This window comes from Sebastes umbrosus, chromosome 16 (genome assembly GCF_015220745.1).
Source record: "Sebastes umbrosus isolate fSebUmb1 chromosome 16, fSebUmb1.pri, whole genome shotgun sequence".
In the NCBI taxonomy this organism is placed as follows: Eukaryota; Metazoa; Chordata; class Actinopteri; order Perciformes; family Sebastidae; genus Sebastes; species Sebastes umbrosus.
In genome coordinates, this window is record NC_051284.1 from 5,595,922 (window position 1) to 5,617,169 (window position 21,248).

The 21,248-nt window shown below is 40.8% G+C and overlaps 2 protein-coding genes across 2 annotated transcripts in view; both read right to left on the bottom strand.

The window, feature by feature from the left end:
* LOC119474705 overlaps positions 1 to 8,417 on the bottom strand; it is a 63,939-nt gene extending 55,522 nt beyond the window's left edge. Inside the window, exon 1 of the mRNA XM_037746890.1 lies at positions 8,390 to 8,417. The gene's annotated coding sequence lies outside the window, so the exon portion shown is untranslated. The remainder of the gene's footprint in view (positions 1 to 8,389) is intronic.
* LOC119474704 overlaps positions 3,675 to 21,248 on the bottom strand; it is a 37,621-nt gene continuing 20,047 nt past the window's right edge. Inside the window, exons 3-5 of the mRNA XM_037746889.1 lie at positions 4,381 to 4,710; positions 4,152 to 4,234; positions 3,675 to 4,028 (exon numbers count right to left, since the gene is read on the bottom strand). Coding sequence (XP_037602817.1) covers positions 3,909 to 4,028; positions 4,152 to 4,234; positions 4,381 to 4,710 — 533 coding nt within the window. The 3' untranslated portion in view covers positions 3,675 to 3,908. The remainder of the gene's footprint in view (positions 4,029 to 4,151; positions 4,235 to 4,380; positions 4,711 to 21,248) is intronic.

Consider the following 21,248-nt stretch of genomic DNA (forward strand, 5'->3'; position numbering starts at 1 on the left):
AATGTAATGCGCTGCCTTGATGATTACTTCACTGAAAAAGGTCTTGATTGGAAATACTGTACAGGTGTTTGCACAGACGGCGCTGCATCAATGACGGGAAGACATCGTGGTGTTGTAAAACAGATCCAGGAGAGGGCGCCAGACGCCAAGTGGACGCACTGTTTCTTACATCGGGAAAGTCTAGCTACAAAGCAGATGTCACCAGAACTGCATGAAGTCATGAACGTGGCTGTGAAAACTGTTAACTATATTAAGAAAAATGCACTCAACTCAAGGTGTTTTGCTGCTTTGTGTGAAAGACTTGATGCAGATCATTTGCAGCTGTTGTACCACGGTGAAGTAAGGTGGCTTTCAAGGGGACATGTGCTTAATCGCCTTTTTGAACTGAGAGAAGAAGTGCACACATTTCTGGAAGAGCAGCACTCCCCTCTTGCTGAGCATTACACTGATGGTAACTTTTGTGCAACACTGGCCTACTTATCAGATATATTTGACCAGTTAAATCAGCTCAATATATCAATGCAAGGCAGAAACAGCACAGTGTTTTTGGTTTCAGACAAAATTGAGGGCTTCAAGAAAAAACGTATTCTGTGGAACAGAAGAGTCAAGGAGGGACGATTTGACGTGTTTTCACTCCTAAGTGAAACTTTGGAAGCCACTCCTCATGTCAACATATCCAGTGTTATAACCCAGCATTTGACTCAGTTGTCAGGAAAGTTTACAGACTACTTCCCAGAAGATGCACGAGATGGAAACCTTTGGATTTTGGACCCTTTCTCTGTGGATCCTGCTTCAGAAGACATAGCTCTCTCCACTGTGTTGGAAAATGAACTGATGGAACTATCAGCAGACAGCAGCCTGAAACTTCAGCTCACACAAGTTGACCTTGCTTCATTCTGGATACTGGCTGCCAGTCAATATCCCTCTCTGTCAAAACGGGCAATCAAATTTCTGTTGCCTTTCACCACCACCTATTTATGTGAGTCAGGGTTTTCCATTGTGACTGTCACAAAATCAAAGGCAAGGAACAAACTGAAAGCAACTTTGAATGCTGCTCTGCGTGTCAGCCTCTCACCCATCCCACCATGACTTGATCTCATTATTTCCCAGAGGCAAGCCCAAGTGTCTCACAGAGGGTAAGCAGAATATGTATTTTGGTCATTACAGCTGACAGTGGCATAACACATATCTACAGCCCAGTTTATTATTTGTTATATAAACATGTTAGGTTTTTTAGTCATTTATTTGGGAAGGTGGTCCTTGGAAATGTTTTGACAATCACAAGTGGGCCTTCAGTTGCAAAAGGTTGAGAACATCTGATCTAGAACATCTCTCCCAATTCATTGTCTATGGAGCAGCTCCACACTTTATACCCCTGTGACATCACAAGTTTTAGCACTCTAGTTTTTTTGATTTGGGAGAGAGTTGTTCATGTTAACTAGTATTTTTTGGACTTTCTTAGACCATAGGAATAACATGTATGAATTTTGAAAATGGGCGTAGCTCCCCTTTAAACCTAATGTTGTAATTCCCTTCTGTGACCATTTGAGGGCAGTACATGGTCATCACAACCGTTCACTTCCCCAGCCACAATAAACACCGAAATACTTTTGCGTCCACTTTCAAAGTAAAACAATTCAAATATACAGCGGCGATTACGATATGCTGTCCACTCCAGCTGGAGATAGACAGAACATTCACAATGATAGCATGGACATGTTTTATTAGAATAAATGTATTGTCAGTTTGTTCTAGATAAAAGACAATGGCAGTAATGTTAGCTGACCAGACGAAGGTCTCTCCATGAATCACTGCTGATCATAGTGTTGGCTTTTCCTGCTTCAGCCCCGCTGCTTCAGCCTCCAGGGCTGAAGCAGGAAGAGAAACGTTATTGCCTCCCGACTGCGCCTGCAGGGAGACACCTGCACCTGGTCGAGTTTTGGTCGGAGACGATAACGTAACTCGTTGCGGAGCCCCATCACTTCACAAGACACGGGAAACCTCTGTTGGTCTGGAGGAGCTACAGCAGTTATTTCTGCACAAACGTCCACTGTACATTCACTAGATATTCTCAGAGCTAAACTAACTCTTCTGCAGTGTGGAGTGAGCGCGCATGCACGTCTAGAGGTGGAGCGAAACAGCGAAACAGCGAAACAGCGAGAACGCGCGCGGTGTGTGAGTGAAGGCAAGCAGGCAGAGGAGCAGAAACTCTGGCCACACGCGAGCGCGCATAGGCGAGCGCGCATGGGATCCCGACCCGGTAGATTTATACGTGTAAAAAGTTACAAACAGTCCCTTTAAATACAAAAGTAAGTCAAATTCATAGAAATTAAGTACATTTTTTAAGTGCAAAATTAAGTAAACTCCGCATGTACAAAATTAAGTAAACCCCTTATGTACAAAGTAAAATTGTCGGTGTCTTTGGTTTCAAATTGCGTCGGCTGCTTGGACTCTGGTATACCTGCTTTCAAGTCTAGTTTTCAATGACATCTATTTTTGCAAAATTCTTGATTACAACATTAAGTGATATTCTTATAAAATAAGTAAAACCTTGAATTACAAATTTCTGTAAATTAATAATAATAAATGTTAAGTACAACTAAATTCTTATGAGTTAAGTAAATTTGTAAAAAATTAGGTAAATTCCATAAATACAAAAGTAATTAAAATTCATAGAAATTAAGTAAATTCTTTAAGTGCAAAATTAAGCAAAATTCTTTTGAATAAAGAAATTTCAATTATAAAAAGCTAGTTCCTTAACTACAAAATGAATCAAAATTCTTGAGTACAAAAATGAGCCAAATTCTACTGAAATAAAATTAAGTAAAATTCTTATGTAATAAGAAAATTCCTTAATCACAAAATAAGTAAAATTCTTAAAAAAATAAGTACTTAATCATGAATGATTTGCAAAATCCTTTATTACAAGATTAAGAGAAATTCTTATGAAATAAGCAAAATCCTTCATTAGAAAAAAAGTAGTAACAGTAAAATCCTCAATTATACATTTGTGTAAATTTGTTAAGAACAACATTAAGAAAATTCCCAAAGTACAAAATTTGGTAGAAATTTATAGAAATGAAGTACATTGTTTAAGTGCAAAATTAAGTAAACTCCTTATGTACAAAAATTAGCCAAATTCTACTGAAATAAAATTAAGTAAAAATCATATGTAATAAGAAAATTCCTTAATTACAAAATTAAGTAAAATTCTTAAAAAATAAGTACATTACTTAATTATGAAAATTTGAGAAATCCTTGATTACAACATTAAGTGCAATTCTTATTAAATAAGCAAAATCCTTCATTAGAAAAAAAGTAGTAAAAGTAAAATCTTCAATTATAAATTTGTGTTAATTTGTTATCTACAACATTAAGAAAATTTCCAAAGTACAAAATTTGGTAAATTCCTTAAATACAAAAGTAAGTAAAACTCATAGAAATTAAGTACATTGTTTAAATGCAAAATTAAGTAAACTCCTTATGTACAAAATCAAGCAAAACTCTAATTAAATAAAATTAAGTCAAATTCTTATGAAATAAGAAAATTCCTACAAAATTAAGTCAATTTGTCGGTGTCTTTGGTTTCAAATTGCGCCGGCTGCTTGGACTCCGGTATACCTGCTTTCTAGTCTAGTTTTCAATAACACATTATGTTTGTGAGGTGTTTTTAGAGATTTACATCTTCAGTAGGAACCAATGGGCTACATACGTTCTGACAGGAAGTCAGAAAGTATGAAAAGACTAACACATTGTTGGTTTTCATGTTGAGAGTAAGACAAATATAGTATATAATGTATTGAATAAATCCAGCCTTCTTGTTTAAAGGGAACATTCATATAAAATGAGCTGTTGGTGGGTTGTGTGTTATAAATCCATCTGGATGTGAGATGAGCTCCTTGGAGGTGCTACTCTGCTCCCTGAGCTCCTTCCTCTTCAGTCGGCCCTCCTTCAGCTGCAGGAACACCCAGGTTATAATAAACCGGCTCAGTGTTCTCCCGTCTGCCCGGCTTCTGCCCTCTGGTGGCCTGGAGACACATGACAGCACACAGATGTGACTTCCTGCATCACTCCTCTCTCTTCACTTCAATAAACACAGACTGAGTGCTTCATGTCAGTCAGTGGTCTGAACAACAGACGTGTGTCAGTACCTTATAGTAGAAGTAAAGGCCAATGTTCGCCAACAGCAGAATCAGCGGCAGGACGACCGCTCTGATGATAAAAGGCCTTAGATCTGATCAAACACATGGACAGTCATCACATCACATCCCATCCCATCATGAGTCCAACATCTCCCATTAAACACAAACTGTAGTGACCTGAAATCTAAAATCACTTCTTCAAAAGTAAAATTCTTACGAAATGAGACAGTCAGCTTACCTGCGACAGTGAGAGAGATCAGACGGCTCTCAGAGAAGAAGTCGTGAGAAAAAACATAGACGTGATAAACACAGCTGTAGTTTCCTTGGTGGGCGGGCTCTGCAACAGGAAACAGGAAGTGGGCGGAGTGATTGACAGCTGGCTTGGTGTAGGTGAGTGCTGAGGTGGAGGAGGTGAAGGTGAGCTGGAAGGAGCCTCCTGGGTACTGTGGCTGGACGGAGCAGCTGATGGTGAAGGTGAAGTCCCTGAGCACGTGAAACCCCTGTTGCTGGGCCTCGGAGACCCCGTCCACGGAGGAGGACGCAGAGATGTTGGGCTGAAGCAGCAGGTCTGTAAACACAGAGAGATGATTGGCTGAGAGCTGGGGCACGTTCAATCTGAAAACAGTGTGCTCTGGTTTGCTACGGTTTCCAGGTTGAACAGCGTGTTTCCTCGAAATGGTGGGTGTGTCAGAGGTGTTACCCAATCAGCAGCGATGTGCACAAACCCTGTCGTATTATAAAGGCAGTGCATTTGCGTAGCACAACAGAGTGTTCAATGCACCACCGTTTCCGTTTAAACGTTTTTCTATGTTTTGTTGATCCTCCGTTCAACAAAATGGACCTGATTTTGTGCCTCCTCGTCTCCTCGATCCTCGATGCTCCGGCTTGTGATCCTGAAATCAATCTCAGCGCTCCATCTTGAAGGACATCCCAATTCCTAAACTGCATCTGGAGGAGCGAGGAGGCTTGCTGAAGGAGCTAATAGCGACGATACATCTGTGTGTAGACTTTGCGTAAGTATTCTCAGCACCCGTTTTTTTTAAAAAAATTTAACAACTTTATTGAGGCCGTTATCAAGTTTAAAACACTTGTGTATACAGCTCGAGTCTACAATTACAAACACGCCATGGGGACTAAAGGTTGTAATAAAAAAGATTAAACAAATCAAAGTTATATAATATCTTGTAAAGCTTACAGTGGTTTATATGTTTTAACAGCGTTTTTGTTTGTACATTCAGATATAGAGGAAATATATTGTCTGACATGGTCATGAAGAATTTGGATTTGTGAATTTAGTTAAAATAACACGCAAATTAATGAAATAGAAGTGTGAACAGAGACACCTGTGACGTATCAAAGAGGCGTGACAATGTGCCACACGTCATATTTAATTGATGTGGCTTTAAAATGACGGCTCCGAGGCGAGGATGTCTCATTTTGTTAAAAGCCTGTTGCCTCAACTCCTCTCTCCTCGCGTCTCTTCCTCGCCTCTTCAGCTCACATCTCTTGTGGGTGGGACTAAGACGCGAGGAGAGGAGGCGAGGAAAGGAATCAAGGATGTACAAACTGGGAAATGGGAAAGGCGTACAGACAGACAGGTGTGTCCTGTCAGGTGAAGCTCAGCAGTCTGTGGAGAGTTTGAAGTTTTCAGAAACAAGCCCACTTCTATGGCAAGCTGTTTTAACATTTAACAGCTAGACAGGAGATTCATTAGAGATGTCTGCAACGTTGTTTTGCCTAGTCATAACTCTAATTCTAGACATCTGTAATTACATTTTGACTAGGCAAAACTGTAATTTTAGATATCCATAATTCCATTTTGACTAGTACGATTCAAACTACTTTGCCATTCATGTGTATGGGGTTTCTCATTACAGATATCCACAACTGAATTATGACTTGTCGTAATTCCAGTTTCAGATATCTACAATTTAATTATGACTAGTCATAATTCCAGTTCAAGATATCTTTAATTCCTCTCAATTGTAGATATCTACATTGTCCTTTTTAGATATCTAAAATTAAATGTTGACTAGTCAGAATTGGGTAGTATGTTTGAATAGCTTCACCTCCCCCCCAGATTGGGGGGGAGGTGAAGCTATTCAAACATACTCTGGCGCTGCACTGCAGCCGTATGGGTTTATAAAGTGTGTCTGGAGACAATAAATCTACAATACGCTGTAAATTTCATCCACAACTCTCTAGTGAACAAAGCTCTCGTTGGCCACAGACTCCTTGATGATGAGCTCTTTCCATTTCATGTCATTTTCTAACTATCTGATCCACAGCGGTCCCTGACCACTCGTCTCACAGCCGGCTGCACATAGGCCCTGTTCAGACCTGGTATTAACATGCGTCCTCAGTGATCGGATCACAAGTGGACAGCTCTAAGTACAGGTGTGAACACACTCAAGACGCATTGAGGACGCATTGAGATCGGATCTTTCAGACCACGTTCAGACCACGTTCAGAGGTGGTCTGGGCCACATGTGGCCACATTCTTTTAGCAGTGTGTACGTGAATGTGTCCTGGGCCACATTAAGGACCGCTTACTCATCTGATGTCCCGCTGGGATCCGCGGGATCACTGCACTCCTCAGGTGAATAAACAGGCAGTCTCGGGCGCTTGTCATCTTGGAAACGGCCTCTGTGCTCTACTGTATCCTGTCAGTACAACTGTATTTTATTAAAATATATCTTGTTTATAGGCTACATATCTACAGACTATCAGACTAGGCACGCAAAGTGCATTATTATCATACTGTCGGAGATGTGGTGGTGTTTTTGTTCCGCTGCTTTGCACGGAGCTGACACCCGTCCGAAATGAAGCAGCGGTGCTGGCAGCGCGGAGGTCCCCGGGGACCACCGGTACATTAACCTTTTATTTTGATGTTAATACAATGTACCAGAATTCACAATTATGTAGGATATTACTACTGACATTCATGTAATATTACGTCACAACGGCTGCTGTATTAGCCGTGTGTTTACTACTTGTTTATTTTCATATAGAGCGGGGAAGTGAGATCGGATCACAAGTGGCCACTGAAGACGCATGTGGAGACGCATTCTAATGCCAGGTGTGAACAGACGTACTTAAAGCTGTCCACTTGTGATGCGATCACTGAGGACGCATGTTAATACCAGGTCTGAACAGGGCCATAGAGACCAATGTCATGTGTCCAGCTCGGAGGACGGCTCGTTGTGATTACAATGAGGTTGTAGCTCGTTGTCTACCTTACTACGGTTAGAAAGAGACGTTGTTTGTGTTTTAACTATGTTTCTCTTATGAGTTATTGATCCGGGAAGTTTGAATCTGTGAATATCTGTCACACTTTACCGAACTATCCAAGTTAGCAAAAGCTTCTGCTGACACTGTTCAGATGCTTTGTTGGGCCAATATCGTGAGCCTGAGCCTTGATGAGCAACATCATGCACAACAGTTCTTACTAGTCATAATGAGGTTTGAGATATCTGTAACTGTTATTTAGGATAGTCAGAACTGTTGTTTTGACTAGTCACAATGTAATTATGACTAGTCAAGATGTACTTGTAGATATTTCTAATGCTAAATCTGGATAGTCAAGCTGAGCTATTAAATGTTAAAACGGTTTGCCATACACTTTTCTACACTTTAGGATGTCATTGTCCTGGATAACTTTACAGTTCAGTCCAATGGAAACCACAACCACCGACTGTCACTGTGACGGAGGAAGGAACATACTGGAAACATTACTGTCATAGATCATAGTCTGCTGCGATTCTAGCTGGTGCATGTGTGTGTCATTGTGGGTACATTACTGTCATAGATGATGTCATAGATGATGTCACAGATGATGTCACTGATGGGCTTACCTAAGCAGGTGAGATTCAGAATGGAGTTAGAGGATGAATCTGATGTTGCACACTCCCTCAGAGAAGATCCAGACTGAACACAGCCAGAGCTGATCCTCCACATAGATCTGTATAAGGACTCCTTTCTGTGTTCTACAGAAACAGCAGAGCCACAGTCCAACTCTTTACAAGCAAATGCTGCTTCCTTCAGGGTCCAGTCAGAGTAAAAGTAATCGTCACCCACTGGTCTCCAGTCTCCCTGATGTTTCACCTCCAGTGTTCCTGCACAGCGACTGTCTCCTCCCACCAACCTGACAGGCTCTGAACAGAAACAAGAGAGTCATCAGTAAAAGAATAAAGTGAGTTTCATTAGAACAGAAATGAACCAGATCAGAGCTGCAGCTCCTCTTCTACCTGAGCAGGTGAGTCCAACAGCTTTGCCAGGTGAGCAGGTGTTTCTATCTGAGCCTGAGCTTCTACAGTCCAGGAGAGCAGACTCAGTTCCTCCACACTGGAACTCTTTGGTCCACATTGGATCCTCCACTTCTCCATAAGTCACCCCCTGGAGGACTGAAGGAGCCCCACAGCTAAGCTCCCTACAGACCACCTCTGCATCCTGCTGGTCAAAGTCAGCTTCACACACTGAGGACCACCACTGGTTAGAGTGGTTGGACTTCACCTCCAGTCTGCCTGAGCACAGACTAGTCCCATTCACCAGCCTGACAGAGTCTGGAGAGATGATAGAAGATAAAATAGAGAGAGATAAAAGAAACCAGACACAAAATAAAAAAGATGTCATGTGTAGAGAGATTGGTGCGTGCTACTCTTATAAGCATCTTATCTCGTCTTGCATCTACTAGGAAGAGAAAAACACATTCTTGAGTCCAGGAAGATTTGGTCACTTACAGATGTTTTAGTTAGAAAGAAGGAACAAGTTGTTTTCTTAAGACAACGTAAACTCTGCAATCGACCATCGAGTGTTGATTTTGACATTATCCAGGGAAGATAATAAAGTTTTATGACTCTGGGAGAATCCTCTCTCGCTCAAATCAACAAAAACTGTTAACTCTTTGATGTCCTCAAAGGATTCGCTTGGTCAGAACCCTCCCCACACACACACTCCCCTAGCATCTGGAATTCCATAGTTGCCTAGGTCTTGACCTTTCGGTGACCCTGAGAGTAAACGAATCTGCGATGGAACAACATTGCCACCTGGCAGGTATCGGGAGGTAATAGGATAACTAATTGAATGTAATGTTTGTTATAAGTTTAGTAAAACTGATTTTAAGATTGGTAATGTTTATTACTGAATATTTTGTTGTATAATCATTAATGGTATTGTAATACGTTTTTAATGTTTTATCAGTGATGATCAATAGATGTAATATCTTAAGTTGAAAGTTGTTGAGAATGAGTAATAACTTGACTTAGAATTCAATTTTGACAATTTTGATACTAATGTTTGATCAGAATATTAGTGAATATAGCTTTTTGATATGTGTCTGTTTCGTGCAAAGTAAGGAGCTCTAAAATTAGTGAGGAGGGAACTTTGATTTTGCGCATGTAAGATTTATTCAGTGATAGAAATTAAGTTGCTGAATGAGAGGGCTTCAACCCCTTCCCTCCTCTACCTCCGTGAGGGGGGTTAAAGAAGAGATGACACAGAGTCAAACAGATCACTTAGGGAGATCGCTTCAGCAGTTCGCTTGGAAAGTTTGCTCCAAAAGGAGTGGGGGGTAACTCCCTCAAACTTCTCCGTTTAATACACACATTTCCATTGTGTGTTTCATTTCTACTTCATGTTATTTTTTCTTAGTCAAGTGACTTCTAAAGGACAGCATTTTTAAAGATCTTTTGTTTACCTCGCGTGATTTAAATGATAAATGTCCGGCCGGCATTTCAAGTTTTGTCCGTGAAATAGATAAACTCTCAAAACTTTCAGAAGATCGTCTGACATCAAGCTTTTGTATTTTTCAACGAACTATCAGCCAATCGACTCAAAGATCCAACTTTTACTGTTATGACAAGAAAGTTGAAGAAGACTTCCCAGCGTAGGTATCTGAGGGCTGAGTAAGCTACTGAGGTTCCCTCTCCACCTAACGGGTAGGAGGAGATCCACACAGAGAGTGTGCAAAGAAAACCACTTGGACCCAAACAGAACCAACGGCAGCGAGAAGTAAGAGTATCCTGATGGCTTTTGATCAAGAGTTGTTTGTCAGACGTATTTTCTAAATCTCTTAATCTTCCAAATTAATAATTGCAACTTTTATAGCTTCAAGAGAGAATAGAGATCAGAAATTCCATCCATCTTTCCATCTTCAACCGCTTATCCGGGGTCGGGTCGCGGGGGCAACAGCTCCAGCAGGGGACCCCAATCTTCCCTTTCCTGGGCCACATTAACCAGCTCTGACTGGGGGATCCAGAGGCGTTCCTAGGCCAGTGTGGAGATATAATCTCTCCACCTAGTCCTGGGTCTTCCCCGTGGTCTCCTCCCAGCTGGTCGTGCCTGGAACACCTCCTTAGGGAGGCGCCCAGGGGGCATCCGTACTAGATGCCCGAACCACCTCAGCTGGCTCCTTTCGACGCAAAGGAGCAGCGGCTCTACTCCGAGTCCCTCACGGATGACTGAGCTTCTCACCCTATCTCTAAGGGAGACGCCAGCCACCCTCCTGAGGAAACCCATTTCAGCCGCTTGTACCCGCGATCTAGTTCTTTGGATCCTGACCCAGTCCTCATGACCATAGGTGAGAGTAGGAACGAAGATTGACCGGTAGATCGAGAGCTTTGCCTTCCGGCTCAGCTCTCTTTTCGTCACAACGGTGCGGTAAAGCGAATGCAATACCGCCCCCGCTGCTCCGATTCTCCGGCCAGTCTCACGTTCCATAGTCCCCTCACTCGCAAACAAGACCCCGAGGTACTTGAACTCCTTCACTTGGGGTAAGGACTCATTCCCTACCTGGAGATCAGAAATTCCCTCAACACTAAAAGTTCCAATCAGTTGCTTGTGTCATTGAATTTCCATTTCATTCATTCATTAATTACCAGTGTTAATTATTGTATATTCATCCCTTCATTTATTCAATTATCACGATTTATGGTAAATAAATGTTTCACTTTATCACTACGTCGTGGTCTGTGTGTGTATTTCAGAGTGGAAGCTTAGATCAATGAATTCAGAATTTACACTTCAGATTTGAGACTGGTCAATGATCGATGATCAATACTTATATTAAAAACAGTTTCCTCTTTTTCTATAAAAATTGGTGATGCCCCGAACTTTATTTTATTTTATTTTAATATAATTTGCGAGAGCAAGTTATTTAATTTCATGTGGAGCGTAAATGCTACATATGAAACAACAATTCAGTGATTCCAACTGGACTCAGAACAGTTCCAACATGAGTTCATCATTAGAAAGCTGTCAAGCTGAAGAAGGAGTCCTTTCAGGCTGGTTGCTGGTTGGCAGAGGGGACTCCTGAAGCAGCAGACATGTATGTTTCATACTAGTGATGTGACGGTGAGGACATTTTCCCACCGGTTAATAAACTAATCACAACACCAGTGTTACCGATTACACTGGACATTTTACAAGAAAAGATGACGGTCAATATGTGTAGCGCGCTGACTCTGATCTTTACTGTCGGGTGGCGGTGTGTCTTGCCTCTCCGGTAGAGCTTTTGCTGAGGCGCTCTAGGGGTCTACCTGGCGCCGCACACACCGGCTGTGACCGCTACATTCTCCTCGCGGTGATTACCTCATTAATGTTTTGGGTTTAAATCTGAAATATTGTCAAATAGGTGCGTTTGCTTTTCGCTTCGACACCAAATCCTCCGCCATCGTCTTGTCTGTCTACTCTCTCTCATCCCGTGTGTGAAATATGACTCCTGCTACTCTGAGCTGACTCCTTACGGAGCAGATGCATTCACTTTCAGATTGTAGCATCCGTCATCCGACTATCTATTGATAACATGCTGCTGATACACCAAAATGAACTAAAGGGGTTTTATTTCTGTAAAAAAAGCAAGACGACGGTGGGGACTTAATGTAATCAGTGTGTGCCTGAGCACCGTTTAACACCGGTAAAACCGACTACCGTGACAAGCCTTTTTCATATATACAGATATATATCTTGGTGCATTCAGCACCTGATTTACTGAGGCAGCAGATCAACAGACTCCATCATGGCTGCTGAGACAGTCTGCTGCGATTCTAGCTGGTGCGTGTGTGTGTCATTTTGGGTACATTACTGTTATAGATGATGTCACAGATGATGTCACTGATGGGCTTACCTGAGCAGGTGAGATCCAGGATGGAGGAAGAGGTATATGATGTTGCACACTCCCTCAGAGCAGATCCAGACTGAACACAGTCAGACCTGATCCACCACACAGATCTTACTGAGGACTCCTCTCTCTTTTCTACAGAAACAGCAGAGCCACAGTCCAGGTCTTTACAAGCAACTTCTACTGTCTTCGGGGTCCAGGCAGAGTAACCCACTGGTCTCCAGTCTCCCTGATGTTTCACTTCCAGTGTTCCTGCACAGTGACTGTCTCCTCCCACCAACCTGACAGGCTCTGAACAGAAACGAGAATTCTTCAGTAAAAGAATAAAGTGAGTTTCGTTAGAACAGAAATGAACCAGATCAGAGCTGCAGCTCCTCTTCTACCTGAGCAGGTGAGTCCAACAGCTTTGCCAGGTGAGCAGGTGTTTCTATCTGAGCCTGAGCTTCTACAGTCCAGGAGAGCAGACTCAGTTCCTCCACACTGGAACTCTTTGGTCCACATTGGATCCTCCACTTCTCCATAAGTCACCCCCTGGAGGACTGAAGGAGCCCCACAGCCAAGCTCCCTACAGACCACCTCTGCATCCTGCTGGTCAAAGTCAGCTTCACACACTGAGGACCACCACTGGTTAGAGTGGTTGGACTTCACCTCCAGTCTGCCTGAGCACAGACTAGTCCCATTCACCAGCCTGACAGAGTCTGGAGAGATGATAGAAGATAAAATAGAGAGAGATAAAAGACACCAGACACAAAATTAAAAGATGTCATGAAACAACAATTCAGTGATTCCAACTGGACTCAGAACAGTTCCAACATGAGTTCATCATTAACAACAGAACACATCTTTATAACACCACAGACTGCAGCAGTTTTACCATCACATTTACATTTAATACACTCTAACAATTGTTATCCATTGTTGAACACTTTTAATGTGTTTTCAAACAATAACACAACATCATCATCTGCACATTTCTCTATTCTGTTCCTTCTGCTCAGCTGCTCCACAATCTTTGCTCTCCACACAGAGAAGTTTTCAATCTTTCTAATTTTTCTGAGAAGATCTGTAACCCAGAATAAAAGTCTGTTCAGAAAACGATCCCTAAAATCTAAAAGGGATAGGGGTTGGACTCTCTTCTTTTAAGGAGTCTCCCAGGGTGAAGGACACCACGTGGGTGATGAGATACTGACCAGCCCCCGGCTGAGCTGAGCTGCTCAAAGTTGTGGCCAGTAGGTCACTGGTGCCTGTTATAGTGGAAACCAAAGAACCAGCTGGTGGAAACCAGTGGCTAAGAAAGCTGTCAAGCTGAAAAAGGAGTTCGGCTGGTTGCTGGTCGGCCCAGGGGACTCCTGAAGCAGCAGACATGTATGTTTCATATATACAGATATATATCTTGGTGCATTCAGCACCTGATTTACTGAGACAGCAGATCAACAGACTCCATCATGGCTGCTGAGACAGTCTGCTGTGATTCTAGCTGGTGCATGTGTGTGTCATTGTGGGTACATTACTGTCATAGATGATGTCACAGATGATGTCACTGATGGGCTTACCTGAGCAGGTGAGATCCAGGATGGAGGAAGAGGTATATGATGTTACACACTCCCTCAGAGCAGATCCAGACTGAACACAGTCAGACCTGATCCACCACAGAGATCTGTCTGAGGACTCCCTTCTCTTTTCTACAGAAACAGCAGAACCACAATCCAACTCTTTGCAGGCAACATCTGCTTCCTTCAGGGTCCAGTCAGAGTGATCCACTGGTCTCCAGTCTCCCTGATGTTTCACCTCCAGTGTTCCTGCACAGCGACTGTCTCCTCCCACCAACCTGACAGGCTCTGAACAGAAACAAGAGAGTCATCAGTAAAAGAATAAAGTGAGTTTCATTAGAACAGAAATGAACCAGATCAGAGCTGCAGCTCCTCTTCTACCTGAGCAGGTGAGTCCAACAGCTTTGCCAGGTGAGCAGGTGTTTCTATCTGAGCCTGAGCTTCTACAGTCCAGGAGAGCAGACTCAGTTCCTCCACACTGGAACTCTTTGGTCCACATTGGATCCTCCACTTCTCCATAAGTCACCCCCTGGAGGACTGAAGGAGCCCCACAGCCAAGCTCCCTACAGACCACCTCTGCATCCTGCTGGTCAAAGTCAGCTTCACACACTGAGGACCACCACTGGTTAGAGTGGTTAGACTTCACCTCCAGTCTGCCTGAGCACAGACTAGTCCCATTCACCAGCCTGACAGAGTCTGGAGAGATGATAGAAGATAAAATAGAGAGAGATAAAAGACACCAGACACAAAATAAAAAAGATGTCATGAAACAACAATTCAGTGATTCAAACTGGACTCAGAACAGTTCCAACATCAGTTCATCATTAACAACAGAACACATCTTTATAACACCACAGACTGCAGCAGTTTTACCATCACATTTACATTTAATACACTCTAACAATTGTTATCCATTGTTGATCACTTTTAATGTGTTTTCAAACAATAGCACAACATCATCATCTGCACATTTCTCTATTCTGTTCCTTCTGCTCAGCTGCTCCACAATCTTTGCTCTCCACACAGAGAAGTTTTCATTATTTCTCATTTTTCTGAGAAGATCTGTAACCTAGAATAAAAGTCTGTTCAGAAAAAGATCCCTAAAATCTAAAAAGGATAGGGGCTGGACTCTCTTCTTTTAAGGAGTCTCCCAGGGTGAAGGACACCACGTGGGTGATGAGATACTGACCAGTCCCCGGCTGAGCTGAGCTGCTCAAAGTTGTGGCCAGTAGGTCACTGGTGCCTGTTATAGTGGAAACCAAAGAACCAGCTGGTTGAAACCAGTGGCTAAGAAAGCTGTCAAGCTGAAGAAGGAGTCAGGCTGGTTGCTGGTCGGCCCAGGGGACTCCTGAAGCAGCAGACATGTATGTTTCATATATACAGATATATATCTTGGTGCATTCAGCACCTGATTTACTGAGGCAGAAGATCAACAGACTCCATCATGGCTGCTGAGACAGTCTGCTGTGCATCTAGCTGGTGCATGTGTGTGTCATTGTGGGTACATTACTGTCATAGATGATGTCGCTGATGATATCACTGATGGGCTTACCTGAGCAGGTGAGATCCAGGATGGAGGAAGAGGAGCCTGATGTTGCACACTCCCTCAGAGCAGATCCAGACTGAACACAGTCAGAGTTCATGCTCCACACAGATCTTTCTGAGGACTCCTTTCTCTCTTCTACAGAAACAGCAGAGCCACAGTCCAACTCTTTGCAGGCAGCAGCTGCTTCCTTCAGGGTCCAGTCAGAGTAATCTTCACCCACTGGTCTCCAGTCTCCCTGATGTTTCACCTCCAGTGTTCCTGCACAGCGACTGTCTCCTCCCACCAACCTGACGGACTCTGAACAGAAACAAGAGAGTCGTCAGTAAAAGAAGTGAATTTAAGAAAAGATTAAACTTAGAATTGACTTTATTTCTTTATTTCTCCTTTTTTATTTACCTGTTGAGTTGTGATTTTCTTCAGCCTGGAATCCTGTAGAAAAACACAAATATTTATTGTTTTGCATACATTTTTAGAGATGTGATGGAGCTGCTGGCGGGGTGCCTTGAGACCGGTCCGGCCGTCAGTCATGTGATACGTCTTGCTTGAGTATACTTCAGTGTTTACAATCTGCAAACGTAATTGTTCATTTAGTCAGCAGTATGCAGTACAATATGGGTTTGAATCTTTCAGTATTTCATGATTCCATTTTGATTCTTGGGGTCACGATTCGATTCAAAATTGATTCTGGATTCAGTACATAGCGGTGCTAATTTCAGGATCTACTCCAGTCTGCTGTGCACTAATAAAGGCGTTGTGGTAAATTATGTCATGAAAGCAGAATAAAGTGTGTATACGATTATGGAGTTTTCATATTTGAAAAAAGGTATATCAAAGAATGTAAACACAAAGTCAAAAGGTAACATTTATTCATGCTAAACTTGCAAATAAACACATTATACTAAAAAGTGTTTAGTATTTCTCAATTCTCAGTGACTTCAAAAATAACAAGTTCAACTTATACAAAAAATTAAAATGCTGCCTGTTATATAAATAATTTGCTATTTATGGCTAGCTGCCTTTTTATTTCTCAGAAACTTGCCAATTTCAAAAATAAATTGTGCACAAAATAAAACTGTAAAACTGGTATTTTGTGTGATTTTTCAACTAATCACACAATAATGTTTGTCACAACTTTGACTTGGTGTGTATTGTCCATCAGTAGCAATATGTAGGTTCATTTGTAGAAAAAAAAAACTATTAAAAATCGTCCCAATGGCATCACGTGACGGACACGGAAGTTGTAGTACCGCCGTTTGGCCACTAGGAACCAACAGCGGTACGTTTCTTTTCCACAATTTTCATATGCTATTTCATTATTAAATTAACTTTGATTCACCATACATTTTCGTAGTGCTGCCAATATTTGGGCCTTTCTAGTTCATTGTGCTGGCTAGCATTATAGCTAGGCTAATGTTAGGGTTTAGCAGACGCCTGGAACGCCTGGAAGGTTACAGCCAATCAGAGGAGGAGTAGGGGCGGGCCTACTGGGTCGGTGCGCTCAGCGAGTCATGAAATCTACCATAGAAACATAGACATAGACGCTGCATCGGACGCTTCAGCCCGTTGCGGCGATACGTTAACGTGGGCGCCATATTGGACCTGGCAGGACAGGCCTGTAACCCTATACAAGTGAATGGGGGAGCTGCTGTTTTTCTGGATAAAAAGCACTATAACGTCTACATTTCTCAGCTGATTTCAATGAGTCGGTATGCTAAATGGACAACGGCTATATTGTTAACATCTTTAATGTTGGAGAGCTGGACTTTGACTATGTTGGTACCTGGGCCTCAAGGAACTAGCCCTGTAGCTTTCAGCCTCCTTGCCCAAGGCACTTTGTAAATATGGCCTCTGTCCACTCAGCATACCCGAGGCCCTGCAGTAAGGTATGTGAAGTGCACTTGATTTGTCCACTTCACATACCTTACCACATACCTTACCACAGGGCCTCGGGTATGCCAAGAGGACCTTGTCCAATGGCAATACCTCGGCCAATCGTAGCGACTTGGAATTGGATTTCTGGCCCTCAGAGTGTTTTGAGCCATTTTATCAAATTTCTCTGATTTACTTCAAACTTGGCACATGGGAAGCTCTTCCTCCAGGAATGAATGTCCCAAAATTTCAAAAATCTATGGTTTTTGAAATATAAACAATGTATTGTCAGTGGACACGTTGACATTTCTTGACCTTTAACCAATTAAGGCCATATTTTCAATTCTGCAGTTAATTTTAAATCCAAAATTAGAACACGTGATCTCTGTGACCTCCTGAATCAACTGGCCTTGGATCTGTATTGCTACAAAGACTCTGAAAGGAAGTATCCCTGGAGGAGAGATAGAAGCCTGAAACACAGGATTCTGGATTAGAGGGTCAATTTTAGTTGCCTCTATAAATTTCACATCATTTAAAGCTATTTTAGCTGAAATATGTATAAATGTCTATGTATATATGTCTATGTGTACATGTCTATGTGTACATGTCTGTGTACATGTCTACGTATACATGTATATGTATACATGTATATGTATACATGTCTATGTATACATGTCTATGTATATATGTATATGTATACATGTATATGTATATATGTATATGTATTTATGTTTATGGTCTCTCCCGTTTTTGACCTCAGTGATGAATATGTTGGGTTTTCTGTGGCTGCTTCACAATAAAAGTCTCACTGTGTTTGTCTAGTTGAGGTGTTTTAATGTGAAGCAGCAGCAGCAGGAAATGTGTTAGTATTAGCAGCAACTTAATGCAGCTCAGATACGGCTGTAGGAGAGTGAACAGGAAACAATGAGGCTGATATCAATCAGAGCAGCTTACAAACAGTATCACTCGTTACATGCTGCATCGTTTCCTCTCAATGTGTCACGAGCCTGAATCTATGGCGGACTCCGCCACTAACGATTAAAACCACCGCCCAGAGAGATAATTACTGAGTAGACATACGGGTACATTGATTACAGAAATAATATTTGACTAAAAATAGAATCAAACACTTGGTTTGATTTGGTGAAAATATGAAAGATTATAACAAGGGCTGTCAAAGTTAATGCGTTAAGGCAAATATGTTTTAATGCCACTAATTTCTTAATGCATTAACACAACTTGTGATTTTTAGGTTGTAGCGGCTCAGTTTTAAAGTTAGAGTGAAGATACTGGTATCATATGAAACTAGAAAACATAAGGAAAAGGCATGGCCATTTTCAAAGGGGTCCCTTGACCTCTGACCTCCAGATATGTGAATGAAAATGGGTTCTATGGGTACCCACGAGTCTCCCCTTTACAGACATGCCCACTTTATGATAATCACATGCAGTTTGGGGCAAGTCATGCTTCTTCCAGCTCAAACAGATCTCTAAAGTCAGATCTTTTTTTATCTCCTTCCGATTTACATAAAGTTATACATGCTTTTATTTTTTCTTGCCTAGATTACTGTAATGCACTTTATGTTGGTATCAGCCAGAGCTCCATTCACCGACTCCAACTGGTGCAGAACGCTGCCGCCCGAATCTTTTAATTTTTTTATTTAGTGAAGCAAGACAAAACAGGTGAAATTTGACAAGACAAACAGAAACAAACAAAAGAGAAAAGTAAATAAATAAAATACATCGGGTGACTTGACAAAATCAACGGGACAGGCCAATTCTAACAAAACGAACAAAATGAGACAAATAAATAAGAGATGCTGGTGGAGGGAGGGGGGTGTTATCGACAGTGCAGGGCAGTCTGTTGTGTAAGGTTCTAGTGTGTGTGTACAGTTGTGTGTGTTTGTATGTATGCAGTGTGGGGGGGTGTAGGGTGTTTGTTTGTTTGTATCTAAAGAGGAGAAAGAAAAGGGCGGGAAAGAGAGAGAGGGGGTGGGTGGGTTGAGTATTTTTCGTGGCAGGGGTGGCTTATAATATCTCATGGTCCGACAATGTTATGTTATCATATTTTGTCTTTATATATTGGTCTTTATTTGTATTTGCATTTGTATTTTTTTGTTTCCTGAGACAGGTTACCCCCCTTAAGCTGCCTCCAGACCCTGGAGAGAGGGTTGGCTGTCAGAGGTGTCTACTGTCTACTGTCGCCCTTCTGCCCATTCTGAACAGCCCCAGACCCGTCAGGAGAGAGCCTGTTCTGTGTTGGGAGAGGGATTTTTTTTATTATTTGTTTTTCCCTTATCTTTCCCTTCCTCCTTCCCAATTCATTTCTTTAATTTTTTGTATTTATTTTAAACCGGACGTCAGGCTGCCCCAGCCAGGAAATAGGGAAAGGTGAAGGTGGATGATAAAGTAAAGGAAAGGGGGAAAGAAGAGGAGGAAAAAGAAAGGGGGGAGGAGGAGTGGTGGTACTTGATGGGGTGAAGATGCGATGGGGGGAGGGAGAGAGAGGGTGTTATGCCAGACGGATATAGTGAAGGGTTGTTGGTGCAATGTATTTTTTGCAAGCAATGCTGTTTTTTATATGTGATTATTATAATAACAATGATAAGTAAAGTAAATAAATGATCCAGTAAATAACTAAATAAATCAATTCATTAACCAATCCATTCACCATCTAACCATCCGATTGATTCATTGTAATAGTAGTAATAATAATAATGGTTAAAAATAATAATAATATATATATATATATATATGTATATATATATATGTATACATACATACATACACACACACATATACACAAAATATATATACATACATACACACATAATAATAATAATAATAATAAACAAAGAAGTCAAAAATCAAAATAGAAATATATATATATCTATGTTGATATTGTCCGAAGGTAGTGAATACATAGTAGTAATAATAGTGATAAACCAGTATACTAATAAGAATAACCACAGTAATACTACAATTACAAAAATATATAGTAATAATGATAATGATAATAATGATAATACTAATAGAGTTAATTTGTAATATTAATAAAGAATATAATATAATAATAAAGAAAGACAAGAGAGAAAAAAACAACAACAACACAAGTAAGGTTATAAAAGTTGAAGAAAAAAAAAGTAATATTAATAAATAAACAAGTAAAATACATTGATGTTAAAAATAATACCTGAGGGGAATAATGATAATAGTATAATAGTAGTAATAATAATAATAGTAATAGTAGTAACCATAACCATGACAATAGACATGTCAATAATAGCTATAATAATAGTAATAATAATACAAATAACAATAATAACAGGAGCAATAGCAGCATCAATAATAATAATATTGATAATACCTATAGTCATAGTGCCATTAGTAGTAGATCAGTAAATAAGCCACTTAATTAATTTGTTCATTAGTAAATTAATAATAATGGTAGTCGTAATAATAATAATGACAAATGGAGAGGAAAGAAAAGAACCAAATAGACCGATTAATCAAGTATTGAAACAGTAACCAATTAATCAATTGTAATAATAATAATAATAATATTACCATTACTACTATCATTAAGAGAAAAGTAAAAATAAAATAAGAATAGAAACTCATATATGCGTGCTAATATTGTTTGAAGGGAGTGAAAACATAGATAGTGATCTAATATACTAATAAGTTGGACATCCATTATGCAATAATAATTGATTGATAATCTATATGATATAGCAATGATGATAATAATAGTATAGTATAGCAGCACATTTTATACTAAGACAATAATAATACCAACAATCATACAAACAAATTACTAAGAAGAAAAAGATAAATTAATTAATTAATTATAAAAATATACAAAACATACAAAATCCCATTGGTTATGATGGTGGAGACCAGAGCAACGATTGTGCGAGGTGTGTGGGGAAATGAGGTATTGGTAAGGGGAGAGGTTTAGAGAAGACAGAGAGGGGAAAAAAAGGAATGACGCACACATAAAATAGTTCAGAGATAGGGTTTAGG